The following is a 22,013-nucleotide window of genomic DNA, read 5'->3' on the forward strand; positions in this document are numbered from 1 at the left end:
TATTTTAGAATTAGAATAAGAAGTTTGTGTTAAGAGTTAGGAGAGGAAAGAGTGATAATCCACTTCAGAGTTGTTCTTTGTTCTTGAGTCTTGACCACCTTTTTTTTAATTGATCTCTTTAAAATTATTATTTTAATTTGCAGATCATTGTTTCTCTCTCTTTCGTCAACCAAAGAAACCGACGGATTAAGAGAGAGAGAGAGAGAGAGAGAGAGAGAGAGGCAGAGCAGGTAGAGAGAAACAGAGAAAAGAAGAGAACAGAAGCAAACGATAGCACATAGACTGGTCAGAAACAAGTGTTTTTCAAGGAAGAAGAAATTTAGGAGATATACAAATAACAGAAAGGGAAAAAAAAAACTTGTGATTCAGGTAAGAGTTTTTAGTTCTATTTTCTAAGAGAAAGGAATTGAGAGTCTTTAATAGTATGTGAAAAATGTGTTTTTGTCATTTGGGTGTTTTGTATTTTGTTAGATTTCATTTTCATTTTCTGTCAAATATACTTGAAAGATTGCACTCAAGTATGAGAGAAAGAATATGAGGAAGTTTATGTTATGAGCCATGGTGGATCAACAAAGTGCAGTAGCTGTTATTTTTATATTGTTGCTATTATTTGAGTCTACATTTGAGCCACTTGAGACCGTGAGTTGACCCAATGAGCAAGCTGCTCTACTTGAACTCAGATCCTCACTAGGGCTAAGAACTACAGATTGGCCAATAAAATCTGACTCTTGCCTAGTCTGGATTCTCTGGAATGATATAATAAACTAATTAAGGGTGGGAAAGTATCATTTTGAAACTTGACGGGTGAGAAAGTGTCGTTTCGTCAAACCTTGGGTGGGAAAAATACTTTTCCCTATTAGTTTTATGGAATGTTTAACTAGTTTTATCATATTTAACCACTGTCAGGTGAGGCGATATGAATTCTTAGATGTATTATTCTAGAGGTCTTAAATTCGATTCTCTCGGTTATTAATAAGAGTGACAATTGGAGAGTTTACCTGATCATTAATTTCAAGGTCTTGAAGGATTCAAGTTGGCCTAGACACACCCAAAAAAAAAAAAAAAAAAAATTTTTACCAATTTTATATAGAATATGAAAAACATTCCTTCTAGGTCTAAGAACAACAGCTTTCAACATAGAATAATGCCAACTTATATAATAAATAAAAATAAAAATATTATTATTCAAACCTAGAGATTCACATTCACACAGCTCATCACACCATTTAAAAATATCAAAACAATGACCCTCTTGGAACCCACATTCGCAATAGCAATCCCATGTAGCTTGATCATATAATTAGCCACGTGGCATGTCTACCGGCTGATGTGGACCAATAATTTCTTAATACTATCTCTAGTCCCAATTCCGTAATACTCCAAACCTCATTCAAACCCTTACCTTAATAATAGTAAATATTAATAATAATCATAATAAACAAGACTAAGATGAATATAAATCTAATTAAAACTTGACAACTTTGCATAAAGCCCCCCACCAGCTTTGCTAAAACTGCCACCTATTCTTCACTCTTCAATCTTCTCAACTGGAACTTCTGTGGTTGCTGCTTCCTTGGGTGCTTCAACTGGCTTCTCCTCCTTCTCAGCTGGCTTCTCTTCCTCCACCGGAGCTGCAGGCTTTTCTTCCACCACGGCTTTAGCGGTCTCTTCTTTAGTCTCCTCAACAACAGGCTCCTCAGGTTTCACTTCTTGAGTCTCTTCTGCTTTCTCTTCCACTGCTGGCTCAGCCTCAACCTTAGCTTCTTCTACAACTTCCTTGGTTTTAACCTCAACTGGAGCAGCTTCAGGCTTTGTAACAGTGGATTCCTCGGCAACTGGGGCCTCAGGAGTTGCTTCCACTGGTTTTTCAGCTACTTTTTCCGAGGCTGGTGGTGCTGCCACTGGCTCTTCTGGGGTTTTCTCAATAGTCTTGGTCACCTCAGGTGTCTCATTCTCGGGCAATGTTGTAGCAGCTTGTTGAACCTGCAAGATCCAAAACATTTTAACGTATGAAAATAATCAAAACCCTCATATATATGACACTTACAGCAAGATTATCAGCCAAATCGCATTAGATTATACATATATATAAGCAATAAAAGACTGAAGATTCAAGAAGAGCATACACAAGAATTACTGAAATCTAGGTAGCTTGGAAGATGGATTGATCGATCACTGTTGCTGGCTAGATCGCCTTTAGTTCAATTTTTTAATCAGTTTCCTATTTTCTTTTAATATATAAGATCATTTTTACCAAGTTAAACATTAGAAAAACTTATCAGGATCACCATGCATGCCCATGACATAATCTTGATGATCAGATATGTCACAAATACAAAAAAGAGAACTGATCTATCATATTAGAGATAGATCTGGATGAGTTTCTAAAAATATTACAGAAGACCAAACAAACCATTGAAAAGGATCGATCAAAGTACAACTTAATAAAAAAACTTGAACTATATATTGAAGAACCGATCCTGATAACATTAAGTTGACACAAAACAGACTCTATATACAAAAGAATTTCGCTGCTCCATAATCAGCTACAGATATAACGTATTATATATATAGATATATACCTCAACGCTGGCCATTTGGAAAGCAAAGAAAAGGGTATAATTAACAGAAAGAAATATAGAGGAAAAAGCAAAGGGAAGGGCGCTAGGGCTTCTGTGAGTGTGTAGTGAGGAGAAGATGATGAACAAGAGAGGTATATATAGAGGTGTAAAAGAATGGTGATGAAGCACTTGAAGAATCTGTCAGTGACACATAGGCAATTGCCCTTTGTCTAGTTGTAAATGTAACTTTTTTGTCAATTAAATTATTATTATTATATAATAATATTATTATTTGATTTACATTATCATTAAATATTATTAGTGCTTTTTTAATCAATGGAAATTTTAATTTAATTTATATTATATGGTTGTGCCCATTTCCCATATCACCATCATATCTTTCTTTTGAGTTGTTATTATCATGCGTTCATGTTCTTCAATTTCGATTTGATTTCCCATTTTGCCTTTAATTTCTCATAATTTAAATAAATGAACAATTAATTTTTTTTTTTTTTTGTAATTTGTAACTCTTACAAGTAATTATAAATATAATGTCATGTATTAATTCACTTTAATTAAACCCTTTTGAGCGTTTCTATAGTCAAAGAAAGTAATTACATATATTCAATTTCTTGCTCTAATTAATTGTGTATTTGAAAACCGCTATTCATTCAATTTGAACCCTCTTCGGTTTCAAAAGGCCAATAAATAAAAAATTAACCCGTCTATCGGTAGCCCAACGATTAGGGTGAACCAAGGAGGTTGAAGACTTGAAGTCCCAAGTTTGATTCCCTATTTGACGTAAAAGTAATACATTTACCTATGATTTATCTAGAGGGCCACGGTGGCAGTGGATTATTGTGGGATAGCTTCCTCTAAGGAATAATCGAGATGCACATCAATTATCTCGGACATCTAGGTTTAATTCTTCTTTGGACGCAAAGAGAGTATCATTGCCCAAAAATTAGAAATTTATTTATTTTATTTAATAATAAAATAAAAGCCCAAAAATTATATGAAAGGGGTTACTTTTACTATTGTGGTCAAAATCATATGTTTGGTATTTTTAAGGTTTTTTTGACCTTTCACTTTTGGTTTTTTTTTTAATTTCAAAATAATATATTAATTAATTAACAACTAATGGAGGTGATTATCAGCCAAACAAAAGGTAACAACAGTACTAGGCCGGTGGCGAAATGGGACCCATGCCTCACCAGTTTCGATCATTACCACAAAAATACACTGATCAGGCCCCACTCTATTTTGAAAATTGCGAACGTGGCACGACTTTCCACCCTTGATTTAGTCCAAATCAATCAGGCAGCCTCTCTATGCTTTGAAAACCGCACCTTTCTAAAAGATTCACCTTTTGTAGGTCCCACCTCAGGTGCTTTCCAGGTAGGACTCTCGTGACACCGGACCCACTTCCAGCCGTCTGATTTGCCACGCTTGATCTTAGTCGTCTCTCTGATCATATCCTCACTCACTACCAGCCCAGCCCACCGAAAAAGAAAAAATCTCAAAACGCATGTACAAAATTACCCTTAAGGCAATTCCATACTCATGCAAAATAACAATGGCATCTTTGTCATTTTACTTACTAGGATTAGAGATCCGAGGATGATGTTGGCATTATGGTAGCAGGATTAATATTATAATACATAGGTTAACTTGAAATTTTGGACTTAAATGATGATTTATAGATTTATGTGTCTTCATGTACTAATCTTGTCATTTTTAAGAAGAAAAAAATAATTTTTTTTTAATAATCAAACGTCGGATCAGTTTATACGTATCTAAAAAAAAAAAATTAGTATAACAACTCATCATTACAATCTTCACTTAAATCTCGGATACTCAGAAGTAAAAATGAAACCATACGCTTATCCATATTATCCTCACTTTACTATAATTGTACGCCTATTTATACTATTTTCAATTCTATTTTTATTAAAAAAAATCTTAAATTATATAAAAAATTAGAATCACCAATGAACAATTTAAAAAAAAAAATTCTTGAAAATATCAAAAACTCTTCATAAATAAAAAAAAAAAGCTGATTTTTTAAGGGACGATGAAATTTTTTTCCCGAGTAAATTGTTTTATATTTGCTATTCAAACCGGTGCGAATATATCCGATGTATATTATATTTTGTGGGATTGAAGAGAATCAAATTTATAGTTTTTTTTAGATTAAAGTATTAAGTATGCACTAATCATGATTAGGTGTTAAGATAATTTATACTTAAAATTGAACAATTAATCCTAGAATTGGCCATGCGTGTCCATCAAAAACTTTACCGTACCTTAATACTGTCTGTAAAGTTAAAAGGTAGGGGAAAGACTGGACGGTGAGATGGGCCCAATATTTGATTGGTCTAGCTGAGCTGTGCATTCCTCAAATGGATTGTCGATTTGATACGCTAACACATGGAACGTGGAATGCCCTAAAACAGGGACAAGGACATGTCCTTATAATAGTTTTAACACTTATTATTTTTTAGGTTTAGGGCACATTGCTACTGATGGAGATGGCTTACAGTTTATAACTTTCTCTTTATTAGGAAAAGTTGATAAAGGTCGGGCCTGCCTGGCCCGTCAACTGCATCCAGTGATGAGGAGGTGGAATGTTTTGTTGATTTATGGTCTTATTCATGGGACAGGCTCATTGTAATTACTCTTTCAAGGGGGCAATTGTGTTGGTAACATTATTTATTTTTTCGACTGTTGCGGTCGTCTTGATCCTGTTGTAGCTTATGTGCTGGACAACGTCATGCGATCATCGGTGTTGTCAAGGAATACATCTCATTTAGTCTCAATAACCATTATTGGGTGATCGAGTGATCAATTAGGATTCTTAGGTGTATTATTGAAAAGGTCATGAATTTAATTCACCTTAACTACTAATAAGGGTAGTCATTGAAGCTCTTATCTGGCCGATAGTTTTAGGATCCTGAACAATGTTTTAAAACCCAACCCAGGGTTGGGTCCTAGGTTGACCCGTTGACAACAACAACTAAAATTCAGCAAATACATCTCTAAAAATTATGGTTAAGTCTCTATAGGTTTGAAATTTGACAAACACACCCCAAATACAAATCGGTCGGTGACGGCAACACCCCAAATGCAACCCTAATCGTCCCTTGAGCCCATTCCCCTTTAAATATACCCAAGATCTAGCCAAAATAGGTTCGATTTCTGCCAAATCTCACCGATGTCGGTGTCGGCATTCTAGGCCAGATCTCATCGACGTCGGCGTTGGCATTCCAGGCCAGATCTCATTGATACTGGCGCTGACAATCCTCCCCATCACCCAGAAATTACTTCCCTCTTCCTCCCGACCAAAACCCACCTCACCCCACCCCCGTTAGCCTCGCCAATAGTTGGCAAAAGTCGATCGATTTTCGATCAATTTACTCATCGAAAATCAACTCCGTCACCACCATTGCATTCACCGGCACTTTCTCTTCAAAAGCCCAACATCCCAGCCACCAATTGTTTGCCGATCATCCTCCCAAATCCTAGGGTTTTGGGTGAATAGAAAAAGTATAAACCTGACCCGTTGAAGCTTTTGATCCCAGTTGAACCAGTTAAATCGGTCGAGCCAAGCCGAGTTTTAAAACATTGATCCTGAGAGATTAGTTGAGGTGCGCACAAGTTAACCTGAATATCCCCAATCATACAAAAAATAAAAAACATTATTTATTTTCATTCAAAATTAAAGCAAGGAAAACGTGACAATAAACAGGTTTTGGTAGAATTCATCCTCAAAAGTTAGCTCAAGAGAGTAGAAAGTACTATAACATATATACACAATAACAATTTACTAAATAGACGTGACAAATAAAATTTCTAATGATATAAAATATTATGCTACTTAGACAGCTAAAGAAAAGAGAGAAAATTAATGAGATTGAAATGAGAGGGTAGGGTTTTAAATAGCATTAAGCACAAGACAAAGAAGTCATAATCAAATGTTTGGTCTGGTCTGCTATGAATTATATGGAAAATTTTAAGCTTTTATGGCGGCAATTTTGCTTTTGTTGTATAAGTACTGCGACCACTCGGCAAATCACTTTCTTTCTTGTATGATTTTTCTTTCTTTTGGTAGGCAAGGCAGCTTACTTTTTCTTTTTTCTGCTTGAATTTAGCAATCAATTTCAATTCTAAAACACTGCTCATGGAGTGGGGTCTCGCTCTCATCAATCAATGTTTGATATATTCCAACTAAAGCTATGATTCAATCAATCTTATCATCTTTTGAATCTTTCATAAGAATTTACCTTTAAGAAAAGAAAAAATATGAACTTCATTTTATGATTCTGATACAATATCTAATCGAGAAAGTCAATACTAGTGGATTCGACCTTTCGAATTCATTAATCATTCACTCATTCTGGATTCAACATCTCGTCCAGGAAGTCCTTACTATTGAATTTGAACAAAATAGAATCTTCGATAGCCCTTTCATCATCGTCCGATGATCTTAAAAAACATCATGTATCATAGAATTTTTCTCTTAAAGTATATCAGAAACTTACTGCAGAGGAATCTGGAAAAATAAAAAGATGTACGATTTCACAAAACATGATGATACAACTAGCAATCTGGAAAATTTCTTCAGTGATATTAATTAAACTTGAAAGTAAGTTTAGAATTACAACAATGGTTTCTTTCAGTAACTATAACCATCAGGTCTTGCCTGACTCCACAGCTACTGCTATAGATCCATTGATAATGGATTAAAATTCATTTGAGGACCACTCAGGACTGTTCATCCAACAAGATTTCTCAAAACTGTTTCAGCACGCTGCTCAAATTTCGGTAGAGCCCATTCATGCTGAAGGATGTCAAGACCGTCTTTCTCAGCACCCAAGCTCTGACAAGGGAGTTCTTGACGATGGTGGAGAGGTTTTTTCTTTATCTGTTCATATAAATTTTACTTTGTGAAGAAGTTGCCATAATATACATTCTTGCATATATAATAACTTTAGGAGTCATGTATGTAGTCTGTCAAGCAGTGTGCTACAAGTTACTATTTGGGTTTTTTTTCTTTTTCTTTTGTACAGGTGGATTTAGATTTGGGTAACTATGAACGATTCCTGGATGTTACTCTCACGAGAGATAACAACATCACCACTGGAAAGATATATCAGGTGCTTGAATTTATAAATATAAATGTGAATATATGAAGTCCATTCAATTGTTTGTGTTACTAAAAATAATCAATCTCCTTCACTTTTAAACAGTCTGTCCTTGAGAAGGAACGGAGAGGTAATTATCTTGGAAAGACAGTTCAGGTAATGCTTCTTATACTGAAAAATGTTTGTTAGATCTTAATTGTGTAAAGAAAACACTGGTGACTTAGATTTCTGCCACTCTTGGGTGGATCCCAGGTGGTTCCTCACATCACAGACGCCATTAAGAATTGGATTGAGTCCGTTGCTGCTATTCCTGTGGACGGTAAAGAGGGCCCAGCAGATGTTTGTGTGATTGAGTTGGGAGGAACTGTTGGTAAGAGCTTCCTGATACAATAGAGACTTATGGTGCACAAAGAATTGGTGATTTCTTTTTTTGATTGACACTTGTTTTGCGTTAGGGGACATTGAATCAATGCCATTCATTGAGGCTTTGCGACAACTATCATTTTCAGTTGGTAAGTTGCACTTATTATGCTATGTCATTGTATTATTTGATTTATATGGACAATTAATTATGTCCTCGGCATTTTTAAGAAGGTTAATGAAGAACCTTGTTAATGTATGTGTTATTTGCATTATGGTATATTTGAATTTGATTGAACAGTTTAATAATTGGGTTTCTGTTATATGTGCATGATTCTATGCTGTGTAGATCAATCTGTGCAATTTTTAAGATATATCTATGCATTGTTTTCCTGTTACCTAATATAATGGAAACTGAGCCATTGTTTCTTTGATGTGGTGTGCTTGTCATATTCACTGTGGTGTAATTCCCTACATATTTTGTGGTATTTCCTTAATTCAACTTTCTATTGCCTCCTCAGGTCAAGATAACTTTTGTCTCATTCATGTGAGCCTGATACCTGTGCTGGGTGTTGTTGGCGAGCAAGTAATACTCCATATTTTTCTATAAACCTTTACCAAAATATGCAATATTTTATTTGTTCTACATATTGTGGCCTGCTGTTAAAGACCAAGGTTGATAATATTACTTGAAATTCATTGTATATATATTTTTTTCTCTTTTATTTGGCTGATTATTCTCTCATTCTTGCTTCATTCTCTTTATTATTCTTGCTTACTCTCTTTTTTTTCCTTTATCCTAGAAAACTAAGCCTACACAGCACAGTGTTCGGGAATTGAGAGCATTAGGGTTGACACCTCATCTGTTGGCATGTCGCTCTGCCCAGGTTCATCTTTCTCCTTATCTGTTGCCTACATGCATGTGGGAGGGAAAGGGGTGGCAAAATTTTGGTTTTGGAATCTTTTATATTGATACCAACCATTTTCTAGATTGTGGTTTAGATGCAGCAATTTATTGTGCTGCCCAAGTTATAGGTTGGAATAAAGCTATTAATATGATTTAAATTTTATGTGTTCTATTCAAATGGTCTCAATGGTGAACACGATGGTTAAAACTTTCAATTTTCTTTAATTGGCAATCATATTGCAGCCTCTGTTGGCAAATACAAAGGAGAAACTTTCTCAATTCTGCCATGTCCCGGTAAATTGTTGTGAAGTTTGTTTCTTTTATCCTTCGATCAGAACCTGTTTAATTGATTTTTCATCTTATATATCTTGTCATGGTTTCTCTCAGATTGCTAATATTCTCAACATTCATGACGTTCCAAACATTTGGCACATTCCTCTCTTACTTCGGGTGCATTTACTAACTTTTCTATGGTTCCTCCTAAACTCAAATTTTTCTTGTTTATTTTATCATCATCCTGTTAATATTTTTTGACATGAATATTTGTTTCAGAGCCAAAATGCTCATCATTCAATTCTACAACAGCTAAATTTGCTGAGGTTAGTGTTTGTTTCAACTTTTTTCTGCATAATAAGGCTTCAAGTTTCAGATCAGAGCCCTTACCGACCTCAGAAGTTTGCAGAGAAATGAATCTAAGGGAAGCAATTTATATGATGCTGTCTAACAATGTACCTATCTGTTTTTGTCCCTGTTCAAATACGACCATGGGTTGTTGCATTGATTATATCCATGATTTGTTACCATGTTTAGATTGACACCAGTTGAACTTAACTAACCCTTTAAAGAGCAAGACATCGCTGTCTCTAGAACTCGATACTTAAGGCGCATGGTTGATTTGTTAACTTACAGACTGCAATTATCTGTTTCAGCATTGCTGCACCTTCAGATTTACAAGCTTGGACAAAGATGGCCGAGACTTATGATAATATCACGAATTCTGTTAGTAATACTTTACTTAATTATTTTTTTCCTGAGGACAACCTTATCCATATATCAGTATATTTATGGTTAGCTTGTAATCCTCTTGTTGAATATTCTTCTTTTATACTTGAGATAAAAACATGCTGTTATGACAGGTGAGGATTGCTATGGTTGGGAAGTATGTTGGCCTTACTGACTCGTATCTGTCCGTTGTGAAGGTGTGCTTTCTATTTTTGCTTTTCTTTTTCTACTTTGAACCAGGAGGTAGGAAAATCAAGGTATAGTCCTGTTAATATTTTAAAATAAACTACTGCTAGTGATCTTTCATCTAACTGATCAAACCTACTAATTATATGATTGCTTATGAACACAATATGTTGATGCACAGAAGAACTTATGTCCATCAAAATAAGCCTGATGCATAGAAGAACTGCCCATTTTAAGTGTTAATCTACCCTTGTAAGATTAAATGTAAATATAAGATTTGAGTAGAGTACTTTTACTATGTGTTCTCAACCTAATAGCTTAAGCTTTTGTGTTGGTTAATACTTGTTATTTGCTGATTTTTTTGGAAGAAATAAATGATACTTTATCTGATGCAACGCTAAATCATGATAGTTTAGCTCATTTCACAATTAGATGTTTGTTACTGGATGAGTACCTGCCTTTTCTTTATGGAAAAAATAAAATAAAAAAATTTACCTGGTTTGGTTGCTTAGTTTATAATTTCTACATTGCCAACTTCTGTTATGGTTATGCTTATTAGTGCAGGCCCTTTTGCATGCCTGCATCGCATGTTCCCTGAAGCCATCAATCGACTGGATTGCAGCTTCTGATCTTGAAGATGATAGTGCGAACTTGGTACTGAACTGTCCTAGTTGCATTCTAATGCTTTTTACGCCCTTTAAGGGTGTAGACTTTATGCACTGCTGGCTTATCACATTCATGTTGGTCTTTTTTCCCATATATTTTTGAGAAAAAAAATTGCCTTGTTTAATTGTTTTGTCTGCATTTGCAGACACCAGAAGCTCATGCGGCTGCATGGGAGACTTTGAGGGTAACTCAATTTATTTATTTGCTTATTTTATTCATCATTGCTACCATCAGATTATATATTTTTGGACCAATCAGATGATTCTTTGCATCAAAATCCCAAAATCGTGCCATATTTGGTTTTGTTGATCACTTTTGTAGAAAGCTTTATGCATACACAGACATTCAGATTTTCAAGCTTTGCTAGTTTTTTTTCCTTTTTATAATTCCTTTTTCAGACAGAGAATCTCCCTAATATAATTTTATTTGTGTAATGGTCTTAGAATAGATTTTGAAGCGTGGTAAAATTTCATTGCAGAATGCAGAATGTGTCTTAGTTCCTGGTGGATTTGGAGATCGTGGTGTGAAAGGAATGATATTGGCTGCAAAGTATGCTAGAGAGAATAATGTACCCTATCTTGGGATTTGCTTGGGCATGCAGATTTCTGTAATTGAGTTTGCTAGATCCGTGGGTGGTTTGTTTTTCATTTCAGTGTTCACTTTCAGATCATATTGTAGCCATTCTCTGATTGCCTCTAGTTAATTGTTTTTAGGTTCTGGGTTTAGAAAGGGCAAACAGTTCAGAGTTTGATACCGAGAGTCCGGATAATGTTGTAATTTTCATGCCTGAGGTTTGAATTCTATTGCCTGCCTTGTTTTACTATTTGTTGTGATAAATTACACATAAACACAAACTATATCATCTATCATTTCACATCCATATGCAGGGTTCAAGAACACATATGGGAAGCACAATGAGACTAGGTTCTCGAAAAACAATATTCCAGACCCATGATTGCCTTTCTTCGAAATTGTATGTGATTTATCTACTTTTCAATTTCAGGAGTACATGAAGTTTGTCTGTTAATGCAATATAGAACTTTTACAATTCATTTTGCTCCATATTTATGTATTACTCTACATCAATGCATGGTAGAGCCGTAATTGGACGTTAGGGTGACTATTCTTTTATACCAATGTGGTGGTTCTTAGGCCACAAGGTAGTCTTCTTGTCCAGTTTCTGCTGCCTATCAGCCAGCAACTTGCTATCCAAAGAGGATACTATGATGTGTTCCCATGTACTGCTATGCATCCCCATTAAACTTTCTCTTGCTTGCTAGGTATTGTAATCCCAAGTATGTGGATGAACGGCATCGCCACAGATATGAGGTCAGTTTTAAAATTCATTCTTATGGAGGCAAAATATTTGGCGTGCATAATTTCTAGTGTACATGACGATCCTTTGGTCCTGTATGCTGCAGGTGAACCCTGAGGTAATTGGGGCTCTTGAAGAAGCTGGGCTAAAATTTGTAGGGAAGGATGAAACTGGAAAACGAATGGAGGTGGGCTTGGGCATATCTTGTTCGTGGTCGTTTTGCTAGATTGAGAAGTTAGTTTGCACTTACCCAAATCATTCAATTTTGAAGTTCTGTTCTTCTGTTCTTTTCTGCAGATTTTGGAGCTTCCAGGTCATCCATATTATGTAGGATCTCAGTTCCATCCAGAGTTCAAATCGCGACCCGGGAGGCCCTCTCCTATGTTTTTAGGTACTTTTTATTCTACGCATGAGCCTTCTTCATACTATTTTACATCCTCTCCTAGAACCCACATATATTCCATGGTGTACAGAATGTCATCACAATGTCTTCAAGTTATATCTTATATTTCATTTGTAGATAAGAGAGGGGACAAGGGAGACCGTGAAGGTTATCTCCCTTGTGTGGTTGGAAGCATTTTTTTCTTCTGATTCGACCGCTAATCTTTCCCTTTAAAAATATGAGATATTGTGAAAGAATAATTTAGAGCGAAAATAGTGTAATAATATGTCTTTAAAATTTGGGACCAATTTTCCACTTCTCTTCCTTTCAATCAAAAGATTATTGAGAATCACCAATTTTGTTATTGATAGCATTCAAAGAGAACATGGGTGATAGTTGAAGAAGACGTGATGACCTGTGCCTTTAGATATGGTTCTATTTAGAGCAGTGTAAATATCTACATTTCAGTTAACAATATGTCGTTGCAATTGCAGGTTTAATATTGGCGGCAACAAAGCAGTTGGAAGCATATCTTAATACACATCAGAATGGAAGTTAATCTAGAAGTTTTTACCATCTAGATGTTCTACATCATTCTTACAATTACTAGATAGGTTAGTTCTGAAGGGACAAACTGAGGAATTCTTAGATACAAAGTAGCACACCTGCATATATGTGTGATGCACTTTCTGGCTTCTTTTAAACAGAATTAAAAGTTTGGTTTAATTTAGTTAGCAGTGGTCAGGTTCAGTTTATATTATGTATGTGAAAGGGGTTTGTCTCAGACATCGTTCAGTTTTAACTCTAATATTATGCTTAAGCATTTGGTTTCAAACATCTTAAGACTTTCAACTCTGATAATATGATTAAGCATCTATGGAAGTAGTTATCTGTGGCTTTAATAATTCATAAATCTAGTCTTCTATGGTGTTCTTGCACATAATTTAGCATGGCTGCAACTAAGGCTTGAAAGTCTCAATGCCATGCATAGTTCTTTTATTAGAACGGTGTACGGGTGAAAGAAACACATGCTCAATCGTGTCATCTGTATTCAAAATGTAATCTCTGTTGATAAGCTCAATGAGATGAATCTTTTATGGTGGATTAATGTGCATGGAAGTTGATCCTTCTGTGCAATAGCATTTAGAAGCAAACTTTATGGCACTTCTTGCTCTTTCAGCACAAAGCTGATTCTTTTTTTTTTTTTTTTTTAATGTGCAGGTTGTGATCAAATTTATTGAGTTCTTTTTCCCTTCCCTTCATTTGGACATGCAAGCCACCTCCCAGGATGAAGCATCGGAGTGTGTTTAAGAAAATTTTGTTGTACTTTAGGCTGAATTAGTATTGTCCCCATATATATAAATTTGGCATAGCGTGTGTGATGTTCAAGCCTTCTGAACACTGATACTAAGGATTGGACGATTTGCTAATTGCAAATTCACTAACTATGCAATTGTCACCATAAATCTTGTTTTTCTCCCTTTACCAAGCATTAGAAATTTGAAAGTATTCCATAATATGGTTTGGTTTGATAATGCATTGCAGACTGAAATTGTGGTTGATTAACAATTAAAGAGTCAAAGGGAATGAAATATTCACTTGTTCAAAAATATATCATATATGTATTGTGATACAGATGAAACCATATGGTTTATTTGTAAAATAGTAAACACTTAATAAAAGCTTATAGTATCTACAAAATGCCGCATTAATTACCTCTAACACATAAATGAACAAATTTAAGCAAATTACTAGAAACAGATGAACTCAACTCAAGTTGTGCTTCTATTTAGGTTCTCATTGTACTCCAAATATGAAATCTGTCTTTGCATTTTGATTTGTTGATAAAACTTAGCTATGAACTCCTCCGCTCTCAAATCAATTCCTTGTTCCTCCAATGGAATTTTCTCTTCACTAGTTTCCTCTTCTTCTTCTTCTTCTTCTTCTTCTTCGTTTTTCAAGTAACTCCTCCCATAATCGTAACCATAACCATAACCTCCATCTCTATCATCATGATAATGATCATCAGCATCAAAATCATAATCAAAATCAACTGGCGGGGCTATGCAAGGAATAAGAAATCTCATGGAAGCTGGACGATGCATCTTCACATTGAAAATAGGTGTCTTGTCAAAGGAAAGCTCCCGCTCTCCATAATAGATTTTATCCCGTGGAGTGTTGTGTCCTAAACTTTTGATGAACTTTGGCAACACACGAAGTTCCATCATCAAACGTCTTTTAAACACCCCTCCTTTTCTTGCCCATAACAATGCTAGACGTAATAAGTTCCACGCTTTACGATTAACATGACTGTTTTTCTTCGGCATTTTCTTGGCTTTATTGCTACTTGCCAGTTGCCACTGGAGAGTTGCAATAAATACTGCTGTGGAGAAGAAAGAACAAAACTTAAAAGTTGGTGTTTGAAAGATATAAGCGCAGTTGGTGTTTAGATTTGAGATGATGATAAAGATGGAGAGAGTGAAGCTATTTATACAAGTAGAATTTGATACGCGGAGAGAGAGAAATATTAGATCAGTTGGTGAGCAAGCAAATGTGAACTGCGGGGAAGCAACCTCGTGGCTTACACGGGTAGGGTCTATACCTGTACGCGGCAACAATCATGTTCGACCTTTTCTTGTTTCCAAATCTACCCCTGCCTTATTATATTGATTGGCCGTTGCCCAGTAGAAAATATTTATGCAACTAACATAATATTATTTTTGCGGCTATATACGAGAAGTATATTTTAATTTCACATTTTAGATCTGCAGTATCCTATATTGTAATTATTAATGAAATTGCTTATCTTTTTATTATATTGATTTAAATCTAAGAATAAATTATTTATAGAATATAGAGATGAGCAAACAAATTAGCCGTTCTGGAAGCCTAATGTCATTGTGGTAATATGATAAATGTGTTTAAACTAAGAAAGTAGGGCCCCAGCTACATAAAGACAGGAGACTTTTGTTTGGGGTTTTGTTGGGATTTAGTTTGTGAATTAATTAAAGAAATTCCTGAGAACATGTTGAAGAGTGAAAGACTTTGCACAAGTAAACGTTTGCTTTATTAGTTGTGAAAAACCAAAAAGAATCCTAAGCTCTTTCTTACAGTTGTGTTGTGTGAATGATTAATGTTTGAATATCTACCAAACCGTGTCTTAAAAGCTGTACTAATCATTGATTTATATATTTCATCTTATTTTCAATTCTAATTAATTAAAATGATAATATACTCCCCCTATTAACAAGTATAAAATTAAATATATTTGATTGGGTATGGAAGCTTAACATGAATGCATGAACTAAGTTGGGTACCAGTATCACTTAGATCCATGGGTTTTAATTTGTTTTAAAGTTGGATTAGTATTAAATGAATCTGGTTCAACCCAACTTAGCTTTATGGCCGCAGGTACATTAGCTTGTAAGAAAAAAAAAATGGTAATGGCTTGGAAATTAATTCAACCAAATTAAAATTAACCATGTTCATAGAAAGAAATTGAAATCAGACAGGTTGGATGATACATTTTAAGAGAAATGTATAGTTGGAAATTTGCAATTTCTTGCTAAACGTAAACGGCTCGTTTTTTTCAAATTTCTCCTGTAATGTGCAATCGTGCTTTCAAAGCTACTTGGCTATATCCATAAAAAGGGGATCTCAATTGACAATCACCCCAGATGGTGAACACTGTTAAAGGGCCCTACAATAGCTAATTTTCACCAAATTGAAGTTTGCAGCCACAAGTGTTACATATTGTGGGGTCACCAAAATCATGCCAGAAATTCTTCGATTCGGAGAAAATTCCTAATATTTAATATTTGTTTGTATATGGACAGTTCTGTTTACGTTTACGTATAAATATATCAAACACAAGAAATCAAGCAAAAGCCAAAAAGGTGTCGACTGAAGCTACCAGCTGCCACCTTATAGCATAGTTTTCAAAGTTCAATATTATTATAACTACTTGTGAAATTACGGAGATTCGGAGAACTAGGGTGAGTATCCGGTTTTTGACTTCTTGGGAGAGATATATTTTCACAAATTAAAAAATAATAATAATAATAGCCTTATTTAAGTGGATTCAGTCATGTGACTAGATTAATATAGATAATATTTCCCTTAAATTCAACATATAAAATTCTTATATAAGGCACAGAATAGAAAACAATAATGCTACGGACCAGTGACGGACCCAGGATTTTTGTCTAAGGGGGGCCCCGTCGCTCCGCCACTGTTTGCCAATCAACTAGTGAAAACATAAGAAAATAACATTCAATTCACAAGAAAACACAAGAAAATTTTTATGTGGAAAAACTTCTTCAATGTGAAAAGATAAAAAAAACCACGAGAATCTAACGATCCACTTAAATCCAATATAATCAAAAGAGTTTACAACAACCACAAATCTACCAAAAATATTCTACACAAATTTAGAGCGCAATCACAACTCTAACAAAAGTAAAATACACAAAGGTTTATAAAGAGATGGATTACAATCACTCTAAATCCAGATCCAGATGTTAACATCCTAACTCAACCGTCTAGATTAAAGATCCACACATCTTCTGCGTATTGACCCAAAAATCAAGTTAGAATGGTATACCTAAAGATCTAAATAATATGAATATTGATTATATAAAAATGAAAGCAAGTTAGAATAGTATACCTGAAGATCTTCAATTTAACATGATTTTTCGCTTCATTATGTTATGAAAATGTTCAATGATATCTTCATTTTGAAATGTAGCAAAAACTTCATTTTCAATGTAAACTACTAAGCAATTGTTCATCCACTCATCTCCCATTTGATTACGCAAAGTATTCTTAACAAGATTCATTGTAGAGAACACCCTTTCAACTGTTGCAGTAGCCACGGGCAAAACCAGTGCTAATTTAATAAGCAAAAAAACTTTGTCGTAAGCAACATCCTTCTTAAACTCAACCATTTTTTTTGCAAGATCGGCAATCCCATCAACATGAGTGAAATTGGCGTTGGTGCTAACATCCTCATAATAGTTTTCAAGTTGATTATCGAGCCACCAAATATCATGCTGAGGAAAATCGGCAGGATAGAACTTTGCAAACTCAAGTAATTTGTCTTTGTTAAATGCAGCAAAAGAGTTACTTGGATCAAGAGATGCCATACACTGAAGCAGCCTCATATTTACTTCATCAAAACGATTATTGAGTTCTTCTTGAATGTTATCTAAAATTGTGTACATCAATTCCACCTTAAAATGATGTTTATTCGTAATTGGTGCAATCCCTCATTTTATCCTCCCAAAATTATCTTCCGTGTTCTCCGAGATTGGTATGTCATTATCTTTACACAGATCATAAGCTTCTTTCAACAATATGTCAAAGCAAGTGTCTTCATTTCTCAATTTATGTAATCGACGCTTCGAAATTTGTACAAACTGCATGGCATTAAGAAGATCTTGATCTTTTCTTTGTAATGCTTGTGACAGTTCATATGTGATTCCCAATACTTTCTTCATCAAGAATAACAAAAGGACGAATTCAATATTCTCCATGATTCGTAATAAACTCCTTGCTTGACTTTTGTTTTGCCAATCATCTCCTTCAATCTCAATTACTCTGAGCACACCAACAATAGAAGAAAATAAGTTTATGACACTATGAATTGTCCCTATGTGTGAACCCCAACTTGTATCTCCTGGTCGTTTAATAGTGCATTCTTGATTCAACCTGTGTCCCATCAGAATGTCACCGTTAGAAATCAAAGATATCACATATTCATACTGTTTATCACGTAGAAGATCTCTGTGCTTGCAAGATGCTGCTACAGTGTTTGATAACATAGAAAGAGTTTGAAAAAATTCACCCAATGCTGAATGTTTACTTACAACTTTGACTAGCGCCAATTGGAGTTGATAAGAGAAACAATAAATGTAGAAAGAAAATTTATTTTCTCTCAATATCAAAGTCTTCAAACCATTAAACTCACCCCTTATATTGCTTGCTCCATCGTAACCTTGCCCCCGTAAACTTGTCAACTCAATCCATATTTTACAAAAAGGGCATCTATTGCAATTTTCAAAGACTTTGCAGAAGCATTCTTAACATGCACAATCCCAATAAAACGTTCAATAACACAACTTATTTTGTCCACATAGCGAAAAACAATGGCCATTTATTATTTCACTGCCACATCACGAGATTCATCAACCAGTAAAGAAAACGTTTGTTTATCTCTCACAATTTCTACAATAATTTTTTTGGTCATCAAATGAGCACAAACACTAGTTAGTTGCCTCTGGATTTTTGGGGTTGTCATTTGATGGTTTTTCAGAGCATTTCCCAGCACAACTTTCTTTATGTCGTCATTGTGATTGGATAGAAACTTCAATAGTTCCATAAAGTTACCTTGATTTTCAGATTCAATTGACTCATCATGACCACGAAATGCTAATCCTTGATATAAAAGGAATCTAATGCAATCAATTGATGCATTCAAGTGAATACAATAGTCCAATTTGCTCTTTTTTGACACACAAGCACGATTTACATCAATGTGTTGCCTTTGGTTCATCAAATCAACACACTTGGCATGACATTGGTTATGAGTATTCAAATGATCACCAACATGTTTTTTCACATTTGCTTTATCTTTCCAGTTATTATATCTCTTATTCACAAAAACTTCACCACTTGCTTGGTCACCATAATTGGGTTTGAAAAGATAACAATTCAAATAGAAGATTACATCTTTTGCCACGCTATATTCCATCCAACGTGAACCTTCTTTGTACCATTCTGATGTAAACCTAAGCTTTTTATCTCCAAAAAGAGTGAAAGGAAAGTTATGATCTTTAGGTTGGCAAAGACCTTTCAAAAAGTATGCTCTTGGAACTTCCTCTTTTTGTTTGTCAGTACAACAAAGCTCGTTAATTGGTATCCTCAATCCTGGGTCAGTTACAAGCTCATCTAAATTGAACACCCCTATTAAAGGTTGAGCTTCTTTTACTTGGTGTTGTTGTCGCTGTTGTGGGGCTTCTTCTTGTAACGAGGGTTGATTAACCTCAATATCAGTAGAGTCTCCATCAACATTTTTTGCTGGACTTTTCTTCAGTCTCTTGAAATAATTCGATATCATAATCTTATTTGTGAATGCTTTGGATTCCAAATCCGATAAACATATAATGAGTTAGTACCAAAATGGGATCCTAAAAATAAGAGTCAAAGAGATTCCTATAATAATAATAAAAAAAAAAAAAAAAAACTAAGGCATAAGACACATGAACAAACCATGCTACATTTAAATACATGATACACAATACATAAGACATATTTTAATTTAAAACACCATACATGATACTTTAAATATTTAATTGCATCCAATGAGAGATGGAGGCCATTCGTTTTTATAGATTAGGCGCCCATAATTTGTGAGGTTTAGAAAGGAAGTTTTAAAATAAATTTAAAATTTAAAAGAGCAATGTCTGGCCACTAAGGCAAACCAAAGGGTAAATCATGTCTTCACAAAGACAAGAACCGAACAACTTGTTACAAACCAGCCAAGTATCTTGGCAGAAAAGCAAGCCAAGGGTAAATAAATTCATAATCAAAAGGATATGTGTCAGTGTGTATCTTTTAAAAATCAGGAGACTAATATTTAATTACACCAGCAAAGTTTTCACAAATTTTTGTAATTTTCTGTGACACTTGAAAATTCCAAATATTGCTTCCTTTGTTCTCCCATATTTTCTAGCCAACCAGTCGATCTTACTTTTTCAACAATAAATAGTCCCTTTGCTATCTTAAGCAATGAATCAAACAAATGTTTATAAATTGACTAAGCATCCTCCAAAAAGGGAAAAGGGTACAATTCTTAATTATGCAACAAGCAGATTTTTCAATAACCAATCCAACTGTATGCAACTAATTTCCTACTACAAGACTTCAAAAATCCAAATATTGCCACCATGTAGCCCCATCATTCTCTTAAGCAAAGACTGAAACAATTGGTTAAAAACCAACTAGGCATCCTTGCCGCACTGGCAAACCAAGGGTAAGTAAAGTCAAGGAGACAAATATTTATTATAAAAAAGCAAGTTTTCTGAAAACAGAAAAAACTATATTCAACAACCAATTTCTACATGACTTCAAAAATTCAGGTAGCCACAATTAGTGGCGGACAGGGGCGGACCTTTCTTTGCATTTTATAGCTTAAAGTACCCAAAATTTTAACATCAATCTTACATAACATCAATCTTATTTAAACTTAAAACTTCAATATTTTAGTAGACTAACCTTCAGGAGACGTGAGTGAGAGAAGTTGAGAGGGAGATTTTTTTTAATTTCTGGTTGTAAGTTGAACCTAGCCGTCACATATAGTCTGTAGAACTTTTACAGTAAAAGAGAAGTTGGGAATTGGGGAAGAAAAAGTGGAATACGAAAAAAGACAAAACCTCACTTTTACATTTTTTTAACTTTAACTTTTTCTTAACTTTAAAAAAAAAACTTTACGCATTTTTTTTTTTAAAAGTTGAGGGCAGGCTTGGGCCTACCCTCAAAGGGCCTGGGTCCGCCCCTGCTACGGACACCAGGATTCTTACACCGAAATCTTATACCGGCCTATGTGTCTTGTGACTCACACCTGACACGTTTCACGTTATTAAATTTTTTTCTAATGAATGGTTGTTCATCAAATATGGATGGTCGTTCACTTACATGGACTCACATCCATATTATATGGACAGGGGTCCATTTACTATGGACGGGCGTCCCCATTTAAAGGACGCTCATCCATCAGTAAATGGAATAAAAAATATAAACAAAAATTAGGGACAGCCATTCATAGGTTATGGATAGAGATGGGCATTTGCCCCGGCCCTGCGGGGATCCGTCCTAACTCGGGTTGAATGAGTCAGGGAATCCGCGAAAAAAATGGGGATAGGGCAGGGGATGGTCCTTAGTAAGATCCCCACATCCGGGGAAGGGGATAGTGCAATCCCCGTCCCGGGCCCATGGAGCCCTACCCGCCTCGCTTTTTTGAGAATTTTATGTTTTTTTTTTTTTTTTTTTTTTTGTTCCCTTTACGGATTTTATAAAGTTAAAGTTTAAATCATAATTTAAGTAATGTATCTAATTTATGATATTTACTTTTGTAATATTTTCTAATGTTTGTTTAAATTTATAGAAAAATATTTAAACGATTGAGTCTATAATTAAATATATGTATTATTACTTCGTGAATTTCACAAAATATAATACATGGACATGGCCCAAAAATAAATTTAAAATGCAGCCTAAAGGATGTTTATATTATTACATGCACCTGAAGGATGTTTATATTTTATTGCTTTGAAATCCATAAGCATGTTCCAATTTTTGCCAGAAATGTTATTATTCACCATATTCAATTATTCTATCAATTTTCAGCGAAATTTTCATTCAGGTATTTTTTTACGAATTTTAGGAGATGAGACTATTTCAGTAGAACATTAAATGTGGCAATGCCTTAGCA

General features: G+C 34.7%; 3 protein-coding genes across 3 annotated transcripts; 1 reads left to right on the forward strand and 2 right to left on the reverse strand.

Annotated features, from left to right (window-relative positions):
- Positions 1 to 1,506: 1,506 nt before the first annotated feature.
- LOC116134622 (major latex allergen Hev b 5-like) lies at positions 1,507 to 2,737 on the reverse strand. The gene is made up of 2 exons (XM_031420302.1): positions 2,583 to 2,737; positions 1,507 to 1,983 (listed from the first exon to the last, which is right to left on the reverse strand). Exons 1-2 carry the CDS (start codon positions 2,595 to 2,597, stop codon positions 1,528 to 1,530), a joined length of 471 nt encoding a protein of 156 aa, XP_031276162.1. The 5' UTR covers positions 2,598 to 2,737; the 3' UTR covers positions 1,507 to 1,527.
- A 4,489-nt stretch (positions 2,738 to 7,226) lies between these two features.
- LOC116134567 (CTP synthase-like) lies at positions 7,227 to 13,407 on the forward strand. The gene is made up of 22 exons (XM_031420244.1): positions 7,227 to 7,256; positions 7,368 to 7,472; positions 7,631 to 7,717; positions 7,811 to 7,861; positions 7,958 to 8,075; positions 8,161 to 8,217; positions 8,587 to 8,651; positions 8,869 to 8,952; positions 9,216 to 9,266; positions 9,360 to 9,422; positions 9,525 to 9,571; positions 9,902 to 9,971; positions 10,109 to 10,171; positions 10,725 to 10,814; positions 10,972 to 11,010; positions 11,305 to 11,454; positions 11,540 to 11,617; positions 11,714 to 11,799; positions 12,107 to 12,155; positions 12,248 to 12,328; positions 12,439 to 12,532; positions 13,018 to 13,407. Exons 1-22 carry the CDS (start codon positions 7,227 to 7,229, stop codon positions 13,080 to 13,082), a joined length of 1,623 nt encoding a protein of 540 aa, XP_031276104.1. The 3' UTR covers positions 13,083 to 13,407.
- Positions 13,408 to 14,200: 793 nt separating this feature from the next.
- LOC116134569 lies at positions 14,201 to 14,923 on the reverse strand. Its single transcript, XM_031420247.1, has one exon. The coding sequence runs from the start codon at positions 14,848 to 14,850 to the stop codon at positions 14,296 to 14,298; it is 555 nt and encodes a 184-aa protein (XP_031276107.1). The 5' UTR covers positions 14,851 to 14,923; the 3' UTR covers positions 14,201 to 14,295.
- Between the last annotated feature and the right edge of the window lie 7,090 nt (positions 14,924 to 22,013).

Source organism: Pistacia vera, unplaced genomic scaffold (assembly GCF_008641045.1).
Source record: "Pistacia vera cultivar Batoury unplaced genomic scaffold, PisVer_v2 Contig29, whole genome shotgun sequence".
In the NCBI taxonomy this organism is placed as follows: Eukaryota; Viridiplantae; Streptophyta; class Magnoliopsida; order Sapindales; family Anacardiaceae; genus Pistacia; species Pistacia vera.

Coding starts and splice junctions, on each gene's coding strand:
- LOC116134567 (XM_031420244.1), top strand. CDS start 7,227: ATGGTTTCTTTCAGTAACTATAACCATCAG. Junction 7,257..7,367: donor TCAGTAACTATAACCATCAG/GTCTTGCCTGAC, acceptor AAACTGTTTCAG/CACGCTGCTCAAATTTCGGT. Junction 8,652..8,868: donor TGGGTGTTGTTGGCGAGCAA/GTAATACTCCAT, acceptor CCTTTATCCTAG/AAAACTAAGCCTACACAGCA.
- LOC116134569 (XM_031420247.1), bottom strand. CDS start 14,850: ATGCCGAAGAAAAACAGTCATGTTAATCGTAAAGCGTGGAACTTATTA.